At 29.8% G+C, this 20,564-nt stretch overlaps 1 protein-coding gene across 12 annotated transcripts in view; it reads left to right on the top strand.

Annotated features, from left to right (window-relative positions):
* The window catches only part of LOC144855348 (uncharacterized), a 90,072-nt gene that overhangs the window by 53,778 nt on the left and 15,730 nt on the right, over nucleotides 1-20,564 (top strand). Inside the window, exon 1 of one of the 12 annotated variants that reach the window (XM_078713180.1) lies at nucleotides 2,500-3,099. The exons of 8 other annotated variants lie outside the window; for them this stretch is intronic. In XM_078713180.1, coding sequence (XP_078569306.1) covers nucleotides 3,005-3,099 — 95 coding nt within the window. In that variant the 5' untranslated portion in view covers nucleotides 2,500-3,004. Of the gene's footprint in view, nucleotides 1-2,499; nucleotides 3,100-10,495; nucleotides 10,711-13,800; nucleotides 14,522-19,752; nucleotides 19,773-20,564 lie in introns of those variants that run through there. 3 more of the 12 variants (XM_078713184.1, XM_078713177.1, XM_078713185.1) reach the window with 3 other exon arrangements.

Genomic DNA, 20,564 nt, shown 5'->3' with positions numbered 1-20,564 from the left:
TAATATGTTAGTTTTGGTAGAATAATTACAAACATCAGGATTATTGACAGTATCTAGTTTCTAATGTGGTAGTTACAGTAGAACCCCTATTAGGGGGGCACCTTCAGGACCCAATAATGTGTCCCCTAGGCATGTCTCCAGAATAATGGTTGGTCAAAGTGTTACAATTTCTCCTAATTTATTTTGCATGAAAGTGTCTCCTTATGTTGTTAAAGGTTTGGATTGACTGTATTAAGATGGTCTATTATCTTGTTAAAATCCTCCTTCCCAGTGTAGGAATTTCAGAGTTTTTACATAGAAATACTAATTCCCCTATCCACAACTTGTATCCCCAGCTCCCCACAACTTGTATCCCCAGCTCCTCATATCCCCTGTTACCACATCTGAATTAGCCACCTGATGTTACAATTTCCTACAGACTATTTTCTTTTTTTCTAATGTGAGTCATTATTCCGTGAAAGCAAGTGCTGAGGAAAACATTTATATGCAGACTCTCCTGTCGTGAGATAGACTCTGTGTTAAAATCTAATTATGAAAGGTCAAGAGACATCAAAAACAAGTGGTAGGTTGAGGTCATTGCGCTGGAGTTATCATTCTGACACATGTTATTACGTAAATTAGCGTCATCGCATCTAATTACATTACAAAGAAATTTGATTGTTTATAATAATAATAATGTACTAAATGTAATTATGAAAAAATAACAGGTCAAATATTTAACATGGTAGGTACCGATATGACAAACTTACACAAGTTATCACATCTATAAATTACATTACACATTGATCAGATTTGTTATCAGTAATGAATATCAAATTTAATTAGAAAAATATTTCCATGAAATAGGTCAATATTGCATAATGTAACCTCCATCTGAAATATTTATTATTATAAATTCAATTTCAAAAGAAGACCATAAAAAAAACTATTCAAAATAAATTTAATTATTAACAACATGTATTATGCAAATTGTTTTATATACATCATGTAAATTAGTATTTCCTGCAATCAGCACTGTATGCAGAACTTCTGTACTATGAAGCTTTGATTCCATAATGATAAATAAATTAAACCGAATGTGTTTACATTATAAACATCATATTGTTATGATATGTAAATGATCCTTCTATGTTCTCATTCTTAATTTGGTTTCAAATATTTGAAACCTTTGAGGTTTGTCGTTTTTTTCGTCCTAATTGTCATAACTATTAATAACTCAAAATGAAATATGAGTTATGGAACTTTAGAGTTTCTCACCACTTAGGAACTCGGTAATTGAGTAGAAAGCGACACATACCAGTATGGCTGCCAAGATAATGTTCACTCGCCGTATTAGACATTATAGTCATACTTATCAAATCAGGTAACGTTGTAAAACTTCTACATTAATATGTACAAATTAGGAACATTGTTTTGTATACATCTTTCGAATGTTTAATTAAAAATGTGTAATCATAGAAATATATTCAAACATGTGACATGTCACTGGTATAGGGAGTTGCTGCTAGATTGTAGATGCCTAAAAAATTATTTGTACGCCATAGCAATAGGATTTGTTGCATGTTTAGGTATTAATTATTTTTTTAAACTAATATGTAAAGAACAAATAAAAAACTGATAGAATCGGCTTATTTAATTGCCAGATACTACATTACAAATAACCATGAACTTTCTGTTTTTCTGTTTTCTTAATAAAACAACTCGTGATTTGAAATTGAATTATAAAACACTGAGATGTTTCTTTGATATTGTCGGTGGATGTTGCCTCTCACCCTTCCTGCATAGAATCTAACCTAGTTCCCTACAGTGTAGCTAGCAGCTTTTATTCTACCTGTCCACATGTTTCCTGCTGATTTTACTTGTATAAACTAACTTTTCTACAGTCTTTTCTCAAGTATACCTTTTATTTCAAAGTAGATTTACAGTAGTGATTGAATAAGCTCAACAACCGAGCAAGTGCCAGAACTTGATTGTTTTTTCTAGTACTGCACACCACTACAATAAATAGGTTCAGTCAAATAAGTACCTTGAGTGCAGTGTGAACGGACGTTTGTAGATTTTATCAATGATATTATCGGTGATTGTAAATACATAAAAACAATGTCTGTTTTTGATTTTGGAAAATACTGAAATAACTTTTGTACCGATTACCAGGACAAATGTGTACCTTAATGGTCAGTATATAGGCGATATCTACTGATGCTGTTCGCTTTCCAGAATATTATTTAGTATTTTAATTTGCATATATTGGAAAGTGTAAATCAAGAAACAGAAATGTATATGATGATTGATTTGATATTAACAACATTGTCATTCTATGTGGTCCTCAATTACGAAAATCACTGTTACATTGTAAATTAATGGCTTCGTGTGCAGTCTCTTGGTAGATGATGTTACTTATTAGTAGATTCTACCTTTAATTAATTAATTATGTCTATGGCATTCTAATTGATTGGCTTTGTTTGACATGTTCCCATTTTTACTGAAATCAGAACAAAGAGTGAAATGATGTGTGTTGACATCCCTCTGGAGAATTTTGAGACTTATTTTTAAGACTAATTCGTGTTGTGGTGATTTGATCATCGCATAACTGGCTTGTATCTCAAACCTTTATGTGTGCTTCCCCAGTCCACAGGAAATGACAGGTCAAATTTGTTTGAAATAACTTAAAGCGTTTTCAAAAATCTTTTTTTTTTCATTTGAATGTTGTACAATATTTGTTAACTCCACCTCGAATTAAACCATTTTGAACTATGATAGCAAACTGCAACCACTCAAAGCGACGACTGCGTTGAGACAATCTCCTAACGGAGCCCTCTTGGCCAAACGCCAACAAACTGACGGGCATGTTCTGATCACCACAACTCTGATAGTAAATTTCGCCGTTCATTGTTGCTGAATTTGTCGGCTGCTAAATACTATCTAATGGTGGATTGAAATCAAATAAATCCGTCTGCTTTGAAAACAGACAGCGTTAAGTGAAGTTGCGTATGTTGTTTGCGATATGAAGCAATGGAGTACGAACGGGTTAGGGGGGTTTACGAAGCAACTGAACATCTTTGTTAGAGTTTTTAATTCGGGAAAAATATGGCTTCATAGGTAAGTACAATAAACTTTGTAGTAACCATTAATGACCGGAATTTATCTTGTGGTTGCTTTCAAAGGATCAATTTTTATTACTTTTGACATATTTGAAAAAATATGTAATTTTTTTCTTGATTTATGTTGATTTGATAATCAATTTCGGAAATAATTCATAATTTTATTTAACAAAGTTTTCCAAAATGTTTATTTAAAATCAAAGTTGATAATTTAATTTAAATCGGAATTAATTAGATTAATTTTTTCATAAATTCATAGCCAGCAAATGTTTTTGAGAATTATATTCCAGTTAATAGCTATAGGATCATATTATCATATTATGATCCTATAGCTATTAACTGGTAATATTTTTAGGCATTATGTGGAATTTAATTTTTTTTCATTTCCTTGATATATAGTAAATAATGAACAGTAATTATAGAAATTATTTCCAAAAAAGGATATAGAAATGGTGAAAACTCATGGGTAGTGTCAATCTGTTCAAACTTAGGAACTAGAACGTATTTTTTCGAGGTTAGAAACCTTGGAATAAAAACAAATAACTAGAACAGGAAAGCTTGTACTTAAAGGTTCCTTTAAAAATGTTGATGTACCAGCCAAATTTTCCCCTTTTCTATTTTATTATCTTCCTTTCATTTTCATAGAACAATTGATCTTTTGTTCTTTCTTGATAAAAGTTTTCAATAAAAGCCTTCAATAATTTGGAAAGTATTGGTATTATTTTCTTTTTCCTTCTTTATTCAACGCATGGCAGATTTCACCAAGTATGGGTGGGTGGCTGTTGTATTATTTCAATTTACTTTAAAATATTATATTGAAACAAATTTGTTCTTTTTTATCTCCATTTTTCCCCATATTTAAAACAAATTATATTGAGACAAATTTGTTCATGTTTAATCTGATTAAAATCACTATTTTATTAGTCATTTTGAAAGAAGTTATAAATATCTATTCTTGACCCTTGGCTGACCTAACAAAATATAAAAAGTAAGCAGATAACTTTTAAAGTCAGTTTCGGAAATAAGTTTGGAAAATACGAAAGGTTTTTTCAAGTGGTTTTTGAGAATTATTTTATTATATCGAGTAGAATAAAGGTGATGCGTTATCTTAACGTCCATCAGTTCACATTTGTTTCAAATAAAAAAAAACCAAACCAATCCAATGCATTCTATGCCAAAGTTTTTTATTTTTCTCAGTCCTGAATTTGCAAACAGCATTTCACACCATTTATTTTTTTTACCAAACTTAAAAATAGGAAAATTTAATTGTTATTAATTGAGCAACGCAATCAATTACTAATAATTTAATTGAACTGTCTGTCCTATTTTAATTTTTGGCATAACGTTTAGCATTGCATTGTTGCCAAGTCGTACATATTTAGTCTATTTAATTATGTAAGATTTATTTTAGTCTCTCTAACAAGACATTTAACGTCATTACGCTAAGTGAAATTTGTCTGAAAGGTGAATGTTTTGGCAAGATAAATAAGTTTTTATAAAAAAATTGTAAGTGATAGAATGTATGAGGTGTTCACTCCCTCTAACCCTCCTAACTTAGCTGTTTATCATTCAATAATTATTAAATTAAGTCATAAATTCAATTGCGTTGAATTTATTTGTGTAATTATTGAAATTAATCATAATTAAATAGTATGCTTGTTTTACAATTGAGAACTAAGTTTTACTCTGACATGCCACGTTGAAGGCGAAGTGAAGTAAATTGATATTGGACTTGAAACAAATTGTCTCTAAAACATTAAAACATTTTTTCTTTACCATTTACACATTTTATTTCAATGTTTTATTTTCAACTTCCATTAAAATTGTAGGTAGTTTGAAAATGTATCTGTAAATATAAATGCGTTTATGTCCCTAGAGGGCAGTGTTTTCTTTTGATGTCTGCATAAAAGAGCGGAGACTAATCCTATTAGAGTACCTACTCATTAATAAACTGTGCTACAGTAATATGAACATATGTGAAATATGAATGAACCTCTTTTTTTATACAATTTGTTTGTGCAGTAATAATGAAAAATAATTGGCATGATTAATCCTAATTTCAAAGGCGTAATTTTCCAACAAGTTTCAAAAGTGAAGAATAGTATCAATGATTATGAACAGTAATGCATTTTTGCATAAAAAGTTTAAATTGATAATGAAAACGTTTTATAATACAATAATCTATTATTAGCTCAGTTAAAATCCACTAATATCTGCAACCTTAATGATAATTTGGCCTGGCATATTGGATTGTTTAACCAGCATGTGTACACAGTACCTCAGTGATATAACCGTTTTCTGTCAGGTCATATAACACAAAACTTTTTATATAAATGTTTAACATTGAGCGTAAATTATAGACGAGGTCTCTCGGTAATTGAAGGCCTCCTAAATTTCTACCTCAGTTTTCATCAAAGGATGAGTTACAGAAAGAGATTTTGTTGTAACCTTGTTGAAATGTTTATGATAAATTTTTGACAGGATATTATATGAAGTGTACGTTATCTATGTTTAATACCATTAACTTAATCTTCACCTTCCTATTTTATTTATATCTTATGAATAATTATAATTTATTTATTTTTATCTTTATTTAGACATAGAAATGCTACTTTTAATATTGAGAACATCTTAGTGAATTATAGTATATTTTCTATTGATTAAAGGTATAAAGTATATATAAAATTGGGTAATATATTAAATTTCATAAATGTATATAAAAATAGATTAATAGTTTAAATTGTATACAGTCAACTCTATGGAAAGACCCCGGGGTTGCTTATGATAGGGAGGAGGAGTTAGGAGGGCCAGAATACTTTATGAATTTTAGTTATTTTGTTTAAAGAAACAGGTAAAATTGAGATTCAAACGAAAACCTTCTTAAATATAAAATGAACTATTCCCACGCTGCTTGTTACTATTTCAGTTAATTATTATCAACATCTAAAAATAGTTTGTCTGTAGTAAGTTTAAGTTTCATTGACGGATCTTACATCATACATTTTGGAAGTAGACTTGAGATACAAGATCTTTGAATCATATTTTCTCCATAATAAACACCAGCTGTAAGAACCCACTGTCTTGCGTCTGTTTTCTTAAGTGTTTGAACTTAATGCTTATTGGTTAATTGGATTCACTGCCCAATTTATAGAATACATCTTCGTTATTCTAGTTTTTTAATTGAAAATTCTAAGTACAGATGGAAGGAATACTTGTCTAAAATTTGATATTTTGGCAAGCATCATTTTGGATTTCCTATTGTTGATGCAACTCTATTTGTTGCTTGCTAAAATAATCGTTCATCCTAATGATGTAATATTTATTTTAGTAACTTGTGAGTATCATAATTATCTTATTTTACATAAATTTGTTGGGAAAGTTTGAACAAGAAGAAACATTTCATCAGTAATTATCTTCATCCTATTGTCTTGCTCAGTATTATCTAATGGCACTTTCTAAAGTTGCTCTCCAGATATCTTTATGGTGCAAACATTACCAATTTCGATTGTTATAATTTATTTTGTTCATCAACTTATTGATTATAACTATTTGAATATTGATATTTCAATCCATTTTCTTCAGTCCTTTTTTATTACCATTTTGTTCGTGTTATGTCAGTGTTTGACAAATGATCTCTAGAGGGCAGCATTATTAAAACATTTAATTTTATAAATGCTGATGAAAACTAATTCTAAAAGGAATGAATGAACTTGAAATTAAATCTTCTGTTTCATTTAATTTCTTTGAGGGCGCTATCGATTCACATAATGTAATTATGATATCAATGTCAAATGTTTATTTATCTTTGAATATGTTTTGCAAACATTGTTTCATTTTGCCATATCGTTAAAAACAGCATCAACATTGTGTGGAAGTTGTGCGTTATAGATAAGGTCACATGATTGAGAATAAACTCAAGATTGTCAAATGAACATGAACTTTGATTTCGTCTGTAAATGTGACCTTTGTAAATGCTATTTATTGCTATCATTTATATTTTGTATTTAACTGATAATTTTATTGCATTATAGCCCAAAAAAATTCAGTCACTCAATTTTTACTAGACATGTTGTTTGTTCCACTTTTGCAAATTCTGTATAATCTCTCGCAAATAGGTGTACTGTACTTTTAACTGATTAAACTCTAATTTAAATGTGAAGATTAAACACAAATATGGTATTAATATTCCTCCAAAATAGTGTTGATATACATGAGTGGGTACTAATGCTACTGTAAAACTTGCAAGTAGCAAAAAAACCTTTTTTTTAAAAAACTATTTACAATATTTTTTGCTTAGATCATGCACTAATTTTACAATGACCTATTATAGATTTTATTATATTATTAATAATGAAAACCACAAAATATTCACAATCCATTAATTATCTTTCAAGTCATTCTTATCACCATGGAAACCATCCACTTATCTGATGGATGCTTGACCGTGTGATGTCACAATTGACGAAAAACAAAGTATTTATATATATCAAAGTGCGATGCTAAATTTAAAATGTCTACTGTTGATGCAAGATTTGATAATGTGAAGCCAAACAAGCAATTGTGAAAAAAGCAATTTTTTATGGAAATATTCATATTTACTGACCTGATAATTGAAAGTTGCTTTTAAAAAATGACATAACTCTATTGCCTTGTAATATATCATTTAATTATAATGTTAATTTAAATCGAGAAAAATGAACACATAGTCATACAATCTAATAAACTTTATATGCATTTATTTATAGATAGTCTATCAACACAATGTCAATATGATAAAAAAAAGATATTTTATGATTCATTGTGATACATATTTTTATTTAACACATGCATCGACTTGATTCTGATTGCTTTTGACATTTTGTTAAAACATTGCTTATTTCCAAGCGCTTTCATCTCAGAGGATTTCAAAGGGTTATATTTGGGGGTTTTTTTTCCTATACCGCTAATAAGTGTCTATGTGACATATTAAGTGTTGACTAAAGTGAGTCTGTCATTTATATTAGTCTATTTGTTTTTTACTAGTCTATTTTTTGTTATTCTACCTTAATTTGTCAAAAAAGGCAATCTCGGTAGATGGTTTGACGGTTATTATGAGCTTGGACTTGATTTATTGTGTGGCTAATCTGTATCTCAACATCATAAGAACATTTTACACAGCATATAATGAAGAGTTGAGAGAATCTTTAATTTCAGTCATTAGGACAAATAAGCCTGTAGATGTAGTAGAAAAAAGGTGACATCAAGGGAGGGAGAATCTTTAATTTCAGTAAAACCATATCTACGATCTTCATTTTTTGTTGCTTTGTAGTTTGTTTGTTGTTCTTAATGTCTTATCTTTTTCTTTGGGATGTGATAAGAAACTTGTTTTCTTCTTTTACATGGTCCTCAATTGTCTTAATTATATTATTGTTATTTTGCCATTATTAAAATTAACAAATGCTCTTGAAATTATATGAAATTAGGACAAATAAATTCATATCCTATTGCATTCTATCATTTTTTGTACAAAGATATCCTTGACTTGATTTTATTCACACAGTTAAAACTGTTAAAAAAATATTACTCATTTAAGTTTTATGGGCAACCACCCATGCATTAATATATCCTTTTCCTTATTGTGTTTAAATTTCCAACTATGTCTAATAATAAAACAACTGTTATTGTACAATACATTAATTTGGAAAAACAAGAACGTCTAAAATAAGTTCATACAATCAAACTTTAAGTAAGAACAAAAGCGTTCCAATATGATCATATGGTTATAATAGGAAAGATGTTATTGGATCTGAAGTTGACTATTTTCCTGTTGAAACAATGAAGTTATCTATGAGCAATATACAAGTTTGTAGTGAATAAAGTACTATGACGTAACCAAGTTTTATTTTTATTTGTGATATATATATATATATATAGTTTTAAAAGGCGGTATACCAACGTGACTCAAGAACTGCTCTGTTCATTTCACAGCTACAATGAACTCTCCGAAACCAGAATACCTAAAACAGTCGTAAGGACATAAAACAAACGTGATTGTAAGCAGCGTATAATCTATGTATTGAGGGTTGAATACAGTATATGTACCCTTGATGTTAATAATTTTTTATATTAATCAAAATAAGTAATTACAAAATTAAGATAAACGAGATAAAACATAATGAATACTGGTCAATGTTGTAATATTCCAACAACCTTGGTCCATCCTCTGACCCATCTATCCTTGATGGGACTTATAGTTAAGCCAGGCCACTAAACCCCCTTTCTGGAACTTAGCCCGCTAGCCATATTCTATCCACAGTAGGCTACTCAAAATCCTTGGTCTGCCTTATCTACATGTCCCACATCCTTTAAAAGTTTGTGCAAGTACAATTCTATGTTGAAGTCAGATAATTTTACTGGTAGCCAGTAATCATTTAATCAACACTTACTCAAATTAAAAAATCTGGCCATTATAGATTAAGCCATGCTGGTTAATGAGTGGGTAGAAAAAAGGTGTTGCATTCATTTTAATTATTGGGCAGCACAAATTATGTAGTGGTTTTCTTTTATGACGTACATAACTATTGTTTTAATATTCAAATATTTTGGTCAAACAATGTGGGAGTTTTGAATAGTTGTGATAATACGAACATGTGTCTTTAATGAACCCCACCCAGTTAAGTGTGGCAATATAGTTACTTCAAGTTTTCCTTCTGTTGATGGCAAGTGTTTTCTTTCAGTTTCATGAACGTTAGTTTGGCTTGGTATAAATGAGTATGATAATGATATCCTTATGTACTTATGCATAAAATGGACCAGTCAGCCCTTTTCCATTAGGAGCATTATATTAGGAGACACAATCGCAAAAACTTTTTGAAGATTGTAACATGAGCAACATGCACATATACATGCATCAATGCTACTTTGAATGTTCTAATGAATATGCTAATTGATATGGTAATGAATATGGTAATGAATAAGCTAATTAATATGATAATGATGTCATCTTTGTTAGATTTTAGGTTCAATCTGTTAGTCTCCATAGCTGGTTAAAGTTATACTTTATACATAATAATAATAATTTATTGTTTTCTCATTTGCAGAATAATTCTTTACAGATGTACAAACAAATAAAAGTACATACAATTAAGTGGTTTAAAAACATACATAATAATAATTAACATAAAATAATGGTTAACAATATATTTGCTATAATTTGATATTTTAATATTTCCTTGTATGTATTACAATCCAAGATGATCAAACATAATATAAAGTAATATGATCCGTTATATTAACATCATAAATTGAAACATGTTCCGTAATATGAAAATCGTGACCCAGGGACGTGTCTTGGTCATTATACAGAGGTGTGTTCTATCCACTATTATTATACTTGTTATGGAATGCTTCCTGAACGTATATGACCGTCAATACAGGATGCGCCGAGGATCAACGAATTGCGATAGTGAATCCTGTTTATGAACAAAAACAATTAACTAAGAAATTTAAATAACACCTGCAAATTATACTCAAAAGATTTCCAGATACGTGGTAGAATTCTCAGTAGTTTCTTGTTTGAATCTAGTAAGATGTGGAGTTTAGATTGTGCAGATGTTCCTGGTGAAATAAGGTTGGTTTATTTATTCATAAGTATCCTTGGTATATATTGGTATATGTTGTTCAATTTTAGGGTACTAGTATCGCCCCTTGGACTTGAAATTGGGTCAAGTTTAGAGCTTGTAGTTTGTTGCAGCCTAACCACCAAAATCTTGAATCTTTGAATATACCTGCAAATGTAAGCATGGGCAAGTTTGTACTGTATCTACCTACATACATGTGATATTTAATTAGGTTGGTACACATGGTCTTGTTCTGTACCCTAATGATTAACCTACAGAACTGGGTCATTCTGTTTAACTAACCTGTTTTCAGGTGCTTGTTTTAACATTTAGTACATCTGTTTTCAGTAACTACGCTGTGGAATATTGGTTTTTCACTTTGTTGGTATATGACGTTGGTAATTAATATTGATCAATGAATTGTTACAAGTTTTTTGTTGTGTAACATGTGTTGGCATACATTTGCAGGATTCATCCATGCCCAGGCCGTTGCCCAAATCATACCACCGGGCTAGTTATATCATACTTTTATTAGCCTATACCTTCAACACCACTAGGGTTTTCGTCTAATGGTAGGATGTCTTCATAACTTAAGCAGAAGGTTTCAAATCTCGGTTGTGTCAACTTTTTCTCATTCTTACAGATTTCTTTATCTTAATCGTTTCTAAATTAATTAATTAGTTTTCAGTTTATCACCAGGGTGGTTTAGAATTTATTCAATGTTTATATATGTATATACATTACATTTATATTAAGGACTAGTACTAACATAAATATTAACCTACATTATTGATACTTTACTAGACATGATTTACCACTTCATAGGGTATTTAGGGTCAAATTGATTTCTAATAGGAAGTTACATAGAAACGATTTGGTTTCGTTATTTATGATTAGTAGTTTTTATTGTTCAATGCATGCTTAGTTATTTGGAACTTAGTTGTAGTAATGTCTACTTTTCACTTTTAATGATTCTTATCTTGGAAGTTTGGTAATTCTTTGTTCCTTTGGAGACAATGGAGATTTCACTTGTAGGGTTATTGTACGTTGAATTATAAACAGATTCGTAGAAGAAGGAAGTTCCTACCATATTCAACAATAACTAAAAAATCTGTGACATTCTCTATGTATTGCGGTTTCAAGAATTTTCACCCTAAAATTTCTTGGAAGAAAGTCTTTATACCAATTTGTTATTCACGTTTCATTTCATTATGACTTTTCCTTACTTAAAAATATTTTTTTGGGAAGGGTGGGGGTTTATGGTAAAACGCAAATACTTTGTTTATACTCTACTCTATATGATAAGCTAGCTGTGCTTATAGAAGTAAAAGAAAAAATAATAAAACATTTTGTTAATGTTACATATTGATAATGTTTCGGAAATCCTCGGCATATAAACCTGAAATAATGCCCATATGCGAATGTTTTTATCAAATTACTTGTAAAGTACTTGTAGAGTATTATATTATAGTTGTAAAATCCTTGAGATGTGTTGTATTACATCTGAAGCATCAGACGTTAGAGGATATGTTTTTACGACATGTTGTTATTATCAGGGCTTATATTCGTTAAGTATGTATAGCAAGTGATTGTTGTGTAATTGTCATCTATTTGGCTTTATCAGTTGAAGATAAATCTTCACTACAATCTCAAGTTTTGAAACTTGTCATCTGTCACAAGATTATCTTTTCAACATCTGTGATTTCATATAATCTATGCAAACAGCTCAAGAAAACGAAAATATAGATATTATGGGGACTGTTTTAACAAAAATTTCAAGTTTAACCCCTTCTCTGCGTATACCCGGTACTACCGGGTATAAACAAACGTCGTTGAAATACGTATACCCGGTAATACCGGGTATGGGCAAAACAATTATTTAATCGTATTTGCCTATAATATATAGCACCCTCTATATTCTTTCGATGAACTTGAATATTTTTGCAAGTCATTAAAAAAATTTTCCAGCAAAAAAAACGGCCCTCTATAGTTGTATTACCGTCTTGAAAATAATGCGCCCTCTATAGTTAATTAATTAATTAATTATATGTAGTATAGTATATATAATAGTATTTCTATCTTGGAAAGTTGTTTTGAGTAGCGTAATGGCGGCAATTTTGAAAGTAACAAAAATTTACCAGCCCCAATAGGGCAACATCGTGTTTATCACAACACCCAAAAAAAAAAATTCTGAAACAATAGTTAGATTTTGTACTATAGTGAATTATTGGAAACTGTCATTATTTTCACGATTTTGCCCCAAAACTTTGATTTGTGCATAATTTTTATAAAACAATAAAAATAATTCAATTTTTTTTTATATTTTTATTTGTTATACGTATCTTCATCAATATCCAGTTGGAAAAACGTATTCCATAAGAATTCTTATAAAAAATATAGTTTTTATCATTGATTCGATAAAAAACAAGAAATCCAAAATACCTGTAATGACGTCACATGACGTCATCAATATGCAAATTACTTTTTTTTTTATACCTAACTGTAGACTAACCCTTTGCCCATCACACACCACAAAAATAATTACACAATTATCTCAATTAGTATTTTTTTGCAATTAATATATATATCATATGTTTTTCTTAAATATATATTACGCACAGAGGTAGGAATAATGCTCCGCAGTGAAAGGGTTAAGTGCCGACAAAATCAGGGGACTAGAAGCCATATATTTTGTACCAGGAGGTAAATTGAGATGACAATAAGGGGACATATTTATACTAAAAAGTTAAAGCAAAATTATTTATTCACTATATTTATCCATGTTGTCATGGGTACTAGTACATATAAACAAAAATTCAATAGTTAACAGTAACATAATTCCTCTGTTCCACTAAATTAGAATTTACAAAAAAAATAAATAAATATGAAGCAAACAAAATAATATATTTAATATAAAACTGCTTTGTTCCAATATCATTTAAGAACATATCAATTTAAATATTAAATTAATTTTAGGTAACATTAGTTTTATTTATTGCAGTACATTTAAATTAATTCAATGAAACTGTGGTTTTTGACATTCACTTTAATTGCAACTTAGGTTATATATTGCATAGACAACTAATTAGGTGATACAAATATAGATTTATCGTCTTTCTCATCATCTTCACTTTGAAGCGTGTCGGAAAACAGAAAGAAAATTAAGTTGTTTAAAACATTCTCCAGAATTAATTCTCTAAAATGTGTTTGTAGAAAGTGTTATTACTTCATACACTAACAACATTAGCAGCCCATTGATTGGTTGGTTGGTGTCTTAAATCACGCTTCCTGAAAAGCCCCATTCAATCGTGACGACATGAGGCACACAGGAAATGAACGTATCCGACGGGTCAGAGGTCGTGAAAATGTCTTTAAAGATAATTTATGAGTTTGGAATGCAAAGGTTATAATTTTACGCTATTCTGAGACTGAACTGCTACTGGGTGGATGTCAACAAAGACTATACCCCAAAAACAAACAGGCATTGCGCCAAAGGATTAAGGATACTTGATTAAACGCAAACAACACCGTGCCTAGAGGGCCAAAACTGAACACAAGACAGCAAGCTAAACATCTTTTTGAACACATTGTGGGAAAATACAACGGAATTAAGAACTCTTAGAGGAGGCATCGTCAGATAGCGGTTCAACTAGACGAGGGGTCCCCTACCCCTTGTTTTTTTTGTATTATAGTACATTCGATGCTAGACTTAAAAATGATTGCTTGTGAGCCTAAAATTATTGGACGTTTAGAACGACAGTATTCTTACAGGAGAGTCCGTGGTTATTGGAAATCATTGGAGCTAGATAAGCTGGAGCCTGAGTAAGTACGAGATGATGATTTCTATAAAAAAGTGATTACTAAACCGCGTTTTACAAATAAAATTTGCAATTATAATTTATTTAGTTTATAGATTAATTTATATTTGTAACAACAAAAGAAATGTTGTACTAAGAATTGAAGCGATATTTGACATAATTTAAAAGATGTTGAACAACATACAGTTATAAACAAGTATATATATATATATATATTATTCAAAGAATAATTGTAGCCAAAACTGTTTGTCATAAAATTAACGTGTAGAAAGGATGTATTAAGTACTCTAAACAATTACTTAATCTTTTTCTAACTTTCAGGCTATTGCAAATTAAATGCACTTAAAATTAATTTCCGTAGCGGACAAGAAACAATTGACTTTATTTCGTCCATTACCTATCCTTCAAATAATATTATCAAATAATTGTTTTAGATGAAGATGATTATGTAATCTTATTAAGATCATAGGCCCGGGTTTGTTCAATTGTTAATTCAATTAATTTATTAATTAATTATATTGGATACTTCCCATTGAAAAATTAAAATGGATTAAATGAAATTTTAAAGCTGCTAACCATAGTGGGAAAGTTAACAATGCTTAAAACAATTAATAACATTTGCATAAAATAGTGTAATATGCTGTGCATTATTGGTTTGTACAAAGTATATATTTCAACGAGTTTTAATTAAGCTAAATTTAAACCTGTACAAGCCTCTTTTAAATAACCTCCTTGTGTTATTTATAGATCCACCCACCTACAAATGTTGGCACCCATTCTTATTGTACGTACATCCCTGGCATGAAAAATATTTCTTTTGCCATGTTTTTTTTTTAATCACCAAACTTTCCTATAATTATTTTCAAGCATGTTTCTAATATTGGAATATACAAATAATCTGTTTGTACAACCAGTAAAGAAAAACAGATTTCGGAAGTGCTTAAAATGAAACATTGTTTTCACGTCATGAGTGGATTTTTTTTTGTGTGCCAAGCATGACGTAATGTAGTAATGATATATGCACCTGGAATACATTAACCTCGTCAATTTTTATAGGTCCTTCAAAAAGTGCAGTGAGACAAACGCCCTTATATGTAAAATCCTACTGTTGAAATTTACATAATTATTGTTTTCAACACTAATATTACATCAAAATTTTGATTAAAATGATATAAATTTAAATTTTTGTATAAATAATGGCTTTTTAAAAATCTTTCTTTTGAAAAATTATGTAAATCATCAATCGTCATCGTCAATAATAATGTTATTTTAGGTTTACTACCTTTAACATTTATCATCCCAAGATACTTAAAGTATTACTTTTCATCTTTTTTCATATTTCATCTCGTTTCTGTCATCCTTCAATTTCAACGATATATAATTATTAGATTGCGATATCATTTACTTTTGCACTATCGTTAAATTTTATTGGCCAGTATTCCTGTAATTTTGCGACAGGAAAGCCAGATTTACAACTAGACTGGCACAGACAGTATACGATTCCTCGGAGAGCAAACAGACGCAAGTTTCCAAACTTGTTAACAAAATTCGGGCGTGCAGAACTTAAATTATATAATGAGTAGGCAAGATTTCTCTGCAATCGTAGACGATACAGAATAAATGTGGTTTTCAGATTATTAAAGTTTTTTTTATAGAATATTCTCAATGGTTTATGAATACTGTTTAACGATTTTAAATAGTAATTTATCATACGCTAACGTCTGCTTGTAAATATAGTTTTCCGGTTTCAAAATCAATCGTAATCATGTTATAAAAAGTCGTAAGGTTGATTTTTGATCTTTTGATTTAATTAATAATTACACATCAATGTATGAATAATAAAAAGGTAGTTGCTAAACATTTTTTAATAAGGTCTTATAATTATAAAAGAATAACACTTCTTTTTGCTTTAGTTATAAATTATATTCATTTTGAATTATCATTTTAATAAAAAACTTCTGTTTTAAAACTTGTTTTTCCGCTTGCGTTCCAAAACCATCCAAGTGTGTGGTTCTAATATAGTCTATGAAAAAAAAATTATATCAAAAACAAAACACTGCTAGTCAATTTCAAGTCTTGTTTTTCAGTCTCTTGGAATAATTAAGAGGCAATAATAATAAGAAATGCAGGAACTACAATGAACCCTAATCGGAGTTAGAGTGGGAAACCCAGTCGACTGGAAGATGGAATCGGTTTGTGACAATCAGAATCGGCGGTCTCTCAGTATGATTGGATCAATTCTCGTTCACTGATCGTATACCGTGTCTCCTTAATTAAATTGCGAGGTTTTGTTTTTCTCTTAAATATTTCCTTCTCTAAGGTTCATTTGTGAAACATGTTTTGAGATTGAAAGCTTAGAGTATAAAAACAAGATATTGGTATTAACTGATTCATTTCAGCCAATAAAAGGGTGTTTTTGACATGCGAAAGCAATCATTACATCTCGTATTGCTTGTATCAAATATAACTTGGAAATTAAATCCAGAAAGATAATTTAAAGATTGATAGCCATGTGCGTACTGTCTGAAAGAGTTGCTTCAACTTGCCTCCACGTTTCTATTTTGATTTTTGCAGAAATGCAGATAGCAATTAAGGATTTTAATCAACATATACTTACCGTTTTTTAATGAATTATGCTTCTTAATTAAATTAAAGGAAACATGACTAAATTTAAAGATATGAAGAAGAATCTGTTCTGGATAATCCCACAGTCTTAAACAGTTAACGTATTCCTGACACAGAGGTCAAAGGAATGTATTCTGTAAAGTCATTGCTACCCTTAAAAGAATATTAAGATCATTTTTAATCAGATAAATGAGGAAAGATTTAAATTCTTCTTGTTTCAATCAACAAAGGATGCTTTATAATATTAAATTCTGTTTATTCATAATGATAATGTAAAATTGCTATTTTTTAATTGAAATTACTTAATTATATAATGTAATTTATTTTTTATATAACTTTTCAAAACATACTTTCTTAAATGACCTATGTTAATGCAGTAGATCCACCTCCTCTTGGACACCCCTATTCACTGGTCATCCCTATCCAGAGGTCATCCTATTCAGTGGTCATCCCCCTATTCTGTTGTCATCCCTATTAAGGAGAATCTTGTGAAATGAAGGAGGAGAAATATATGTTTTAAAACTACAACCAACCCCTATTCAGGGGACAGGCAAAATCAGGATCCAAAGGTGTCCCCGTAATGCGTTCTATTGTAGTTGGACATTTTTTAAAAATTATTTTTCATTTTAACATACAGTGGTATAGAACAGTAGCAGTTCAAAATTTGCCAGGAAATTGGTATATTTTGCCAACAAATATTGACGATATTTCCTTTCTGACAAACTTCAGACTAATTATTGCCTTCCAAAAATATTTAGTATGTTTCCAATTTTTAGTAGTTGTAAATGAATAATCTGTGGACGTACTTAGGACGTTCTGATTCACATTTGGTGGAAAAGTCATGAGCTGCGATTTCGTTGTGTCTGCGCTCTTTCCTGGTTGGTTGGTACTGCCCTGTTTATTTCATTGCCTTGTGACAGGCAGGAAAGATCAGTTAATATCCAAAATTAGGATTCGTTAAAGTGATGGGGTAGCTTATCCTAGTGACAGTCGTTAATGTAGATATTGCTGTTATAAATCGTATTACCGTTCTCTTATCAGGACCTCGGCACATAAATAATATTTGACATAGGAAAGATAATATTAGTTACGGATTAATTTTTTATATAAAAAAAAAATGTTTAGCAGTATCATTTCCATAGCTCTTAAATACTATTACAGAAATAAAACTCTCAATATAAAATTACTTCACCTATTTTTCATATATATCTTACCTAATTTGTATAAATGCATACATTATCATACCTATTTGCATAAACTCCTGTATTACCTATACTTTTTTATTACCTATACTCATCCTGTTTACCTCACTTAATTTGCATTTGATCTATTCTCTTTACATTATACCCTTCCTATTACAATTTGCTCAAACTGTACTCGGTTAAGACATTTTTTTGTGTTAGAACCACCATGGAAATTACAGTAATCAAAAGCATTCATGCACGTCAAAGAATCAAATTAGCATCTGGGATAAGATCATGCCTCTTGATTCTGGTTTTCCCAAAGGAATGGGCAATCAATACCTCTGTAGATAGTTTTTGCATAATATTAGACTTGTGCAAGCCCAAGTGTGTATAACTTGACTCTTTTGCAAGATCAGTAAACCATGACTAAAAATCAAATTAGCATCTCTTGCCGACTGGGGTATATATGGCATCCTCGTTTTCCCTACGGAATAGAATAATCAATAACCTGGTTTTTGCATATTAAGTTAACCTTATTGACATCCATTTGATGTTCCTAACATTAAGTTTGAAAAAAAGTTTGTACCGAGAAATTTGAGAATGAAATATTATTAGATTTAAATATTAATGAGAGAAAATGAGTAGTATGTGTGTTTCAACATCAACATTTATCAATAGTAATCAAATTGAGTTACATGGTACATTATCTATTGATTGATATTGATCCGGTGTATATTGATTACATCTGTATTGACTAGATATGTGCAGTACGACAGGTAAAGAACCTTAAACAATAACAAGAATATCTGTTTATTGAAGGTATTAAAACATCTCCATAGAATATATTTAATAAACAACATTTATTATTTGTGGTTAATAAAATTTACTGATTCTCAAATATTTTATAGAAATTATCGCATGCCATGTTGTCATGCATCAGTGAACATACAACAATATCATAATTCTTATCGGATAAGAATTGCCAATATTTATTGTAATTAAAACTAGTTAATGATCAGATCTTTTGAAATTCGTGACTACTGTTTTATCCTGGCATTGTTAACGTGACTATATTTATGTTTGCACTTCCAATAGACATAATACGACTGGATCAGCGCTGGCGTCTCGTAGAATTAATGAAAAATCCTGCCTGGTATATTCCAGTCAAGGTCATTACCAACAATTGTTTTGTTATAGAGGTCGTAAATTATATTTTGTAATAGTCAATATATAGTCATTACTAATATTCTATTGTTTTTGTTGATTGGTCAGCCAAGGTCGTATCTCCCGCCTCTTTTTCTTTTTACTTCCTTTCTTACAACATGTGACTGAGATTAGATAAAATGCTTCTAGATATATCTGAATAGCTGCAAGTTAAAAGGAAAAGAATACATATTAAAATAGTGTTTCATGTAGACAATACTGGTGGTGTATTCTGTAGATGCTGTGAGTTTTTTTTTCAATGTATTTTTATTGTTTTTTTAGGTGTACTCAATGTATTCAGGGAAAGTTTTAATATTTTAGGTATTTTGTTACTGTAGAAAAATGTTAAGCTTTTGACATTTTACCTTTTAAAAGTGTTTTTTGCAAAAGCTTACAATTTTTCTACAACACAGATCAGCTTTTATGTTAGGTATTTTATTTTATTGAATTGCAGTTAGTTTTTTTTTCATAAATAAATTGTATGTGTAATTGTGTTTAAATCAATAATTAATGTTTGAGTGAATGCCTGATCAATTTGTTTTTTCATCTGGTTTTTCAAAGATGTATTTCTGTAAATGTTACTTTTGAATCAATTCTGAATACTTCAATATTTATTATACATTTTACACTAATTTCCATAATATTTGACCCATCCTTGATATTTTTATAATTTTTAATTACTTCTAATTTAAAGGATGTAATATTGATCTTGACCCTATTTAAAGGTCAAATCATCATAGTCATCTTCACAATCGTATAATTTGATGCATGTTTTCATAGCTGAGTTGCGTACTTTCAAATTAGGAAGATTTCTGAATTTGTTATTATTCTAATTGATTAATTTCTAACATTACGCTATGGGTCGTTGTCGTTGGTAACAGATTATGTCCGAACGTGAGAATGAATTAATTTGTTAGTGGTGGTGGTGATTAGAAATTAAAAATGAATTGTTTGGGTTTGGTCGCAAATAGTTAATTTTTAATTCTAAGCAAGGTAATGATTTACTTAGAAAAGGTAATACAATATCATTAAGCA

This window comes from Antedon bifida, chromosome 11 (genome assembly GCF_963402885.1).
Source record: "Antedon bifida chromosome 11, ecAntBifi1.1, whole genome shotgun sequence".
In the NCBI taxonomy this organism is placed as follows: Eukaryota; Metazoa; Echinodermata; class Crinoidea; order Comatulida; family Antedonidae; genus Antedon; species Antedon bifida.
The sequence above is the reverse complement of the archived record's forward strand: the minus strand, read 5'-3'. Positions and strand labels throughout refer to the sequence as shown.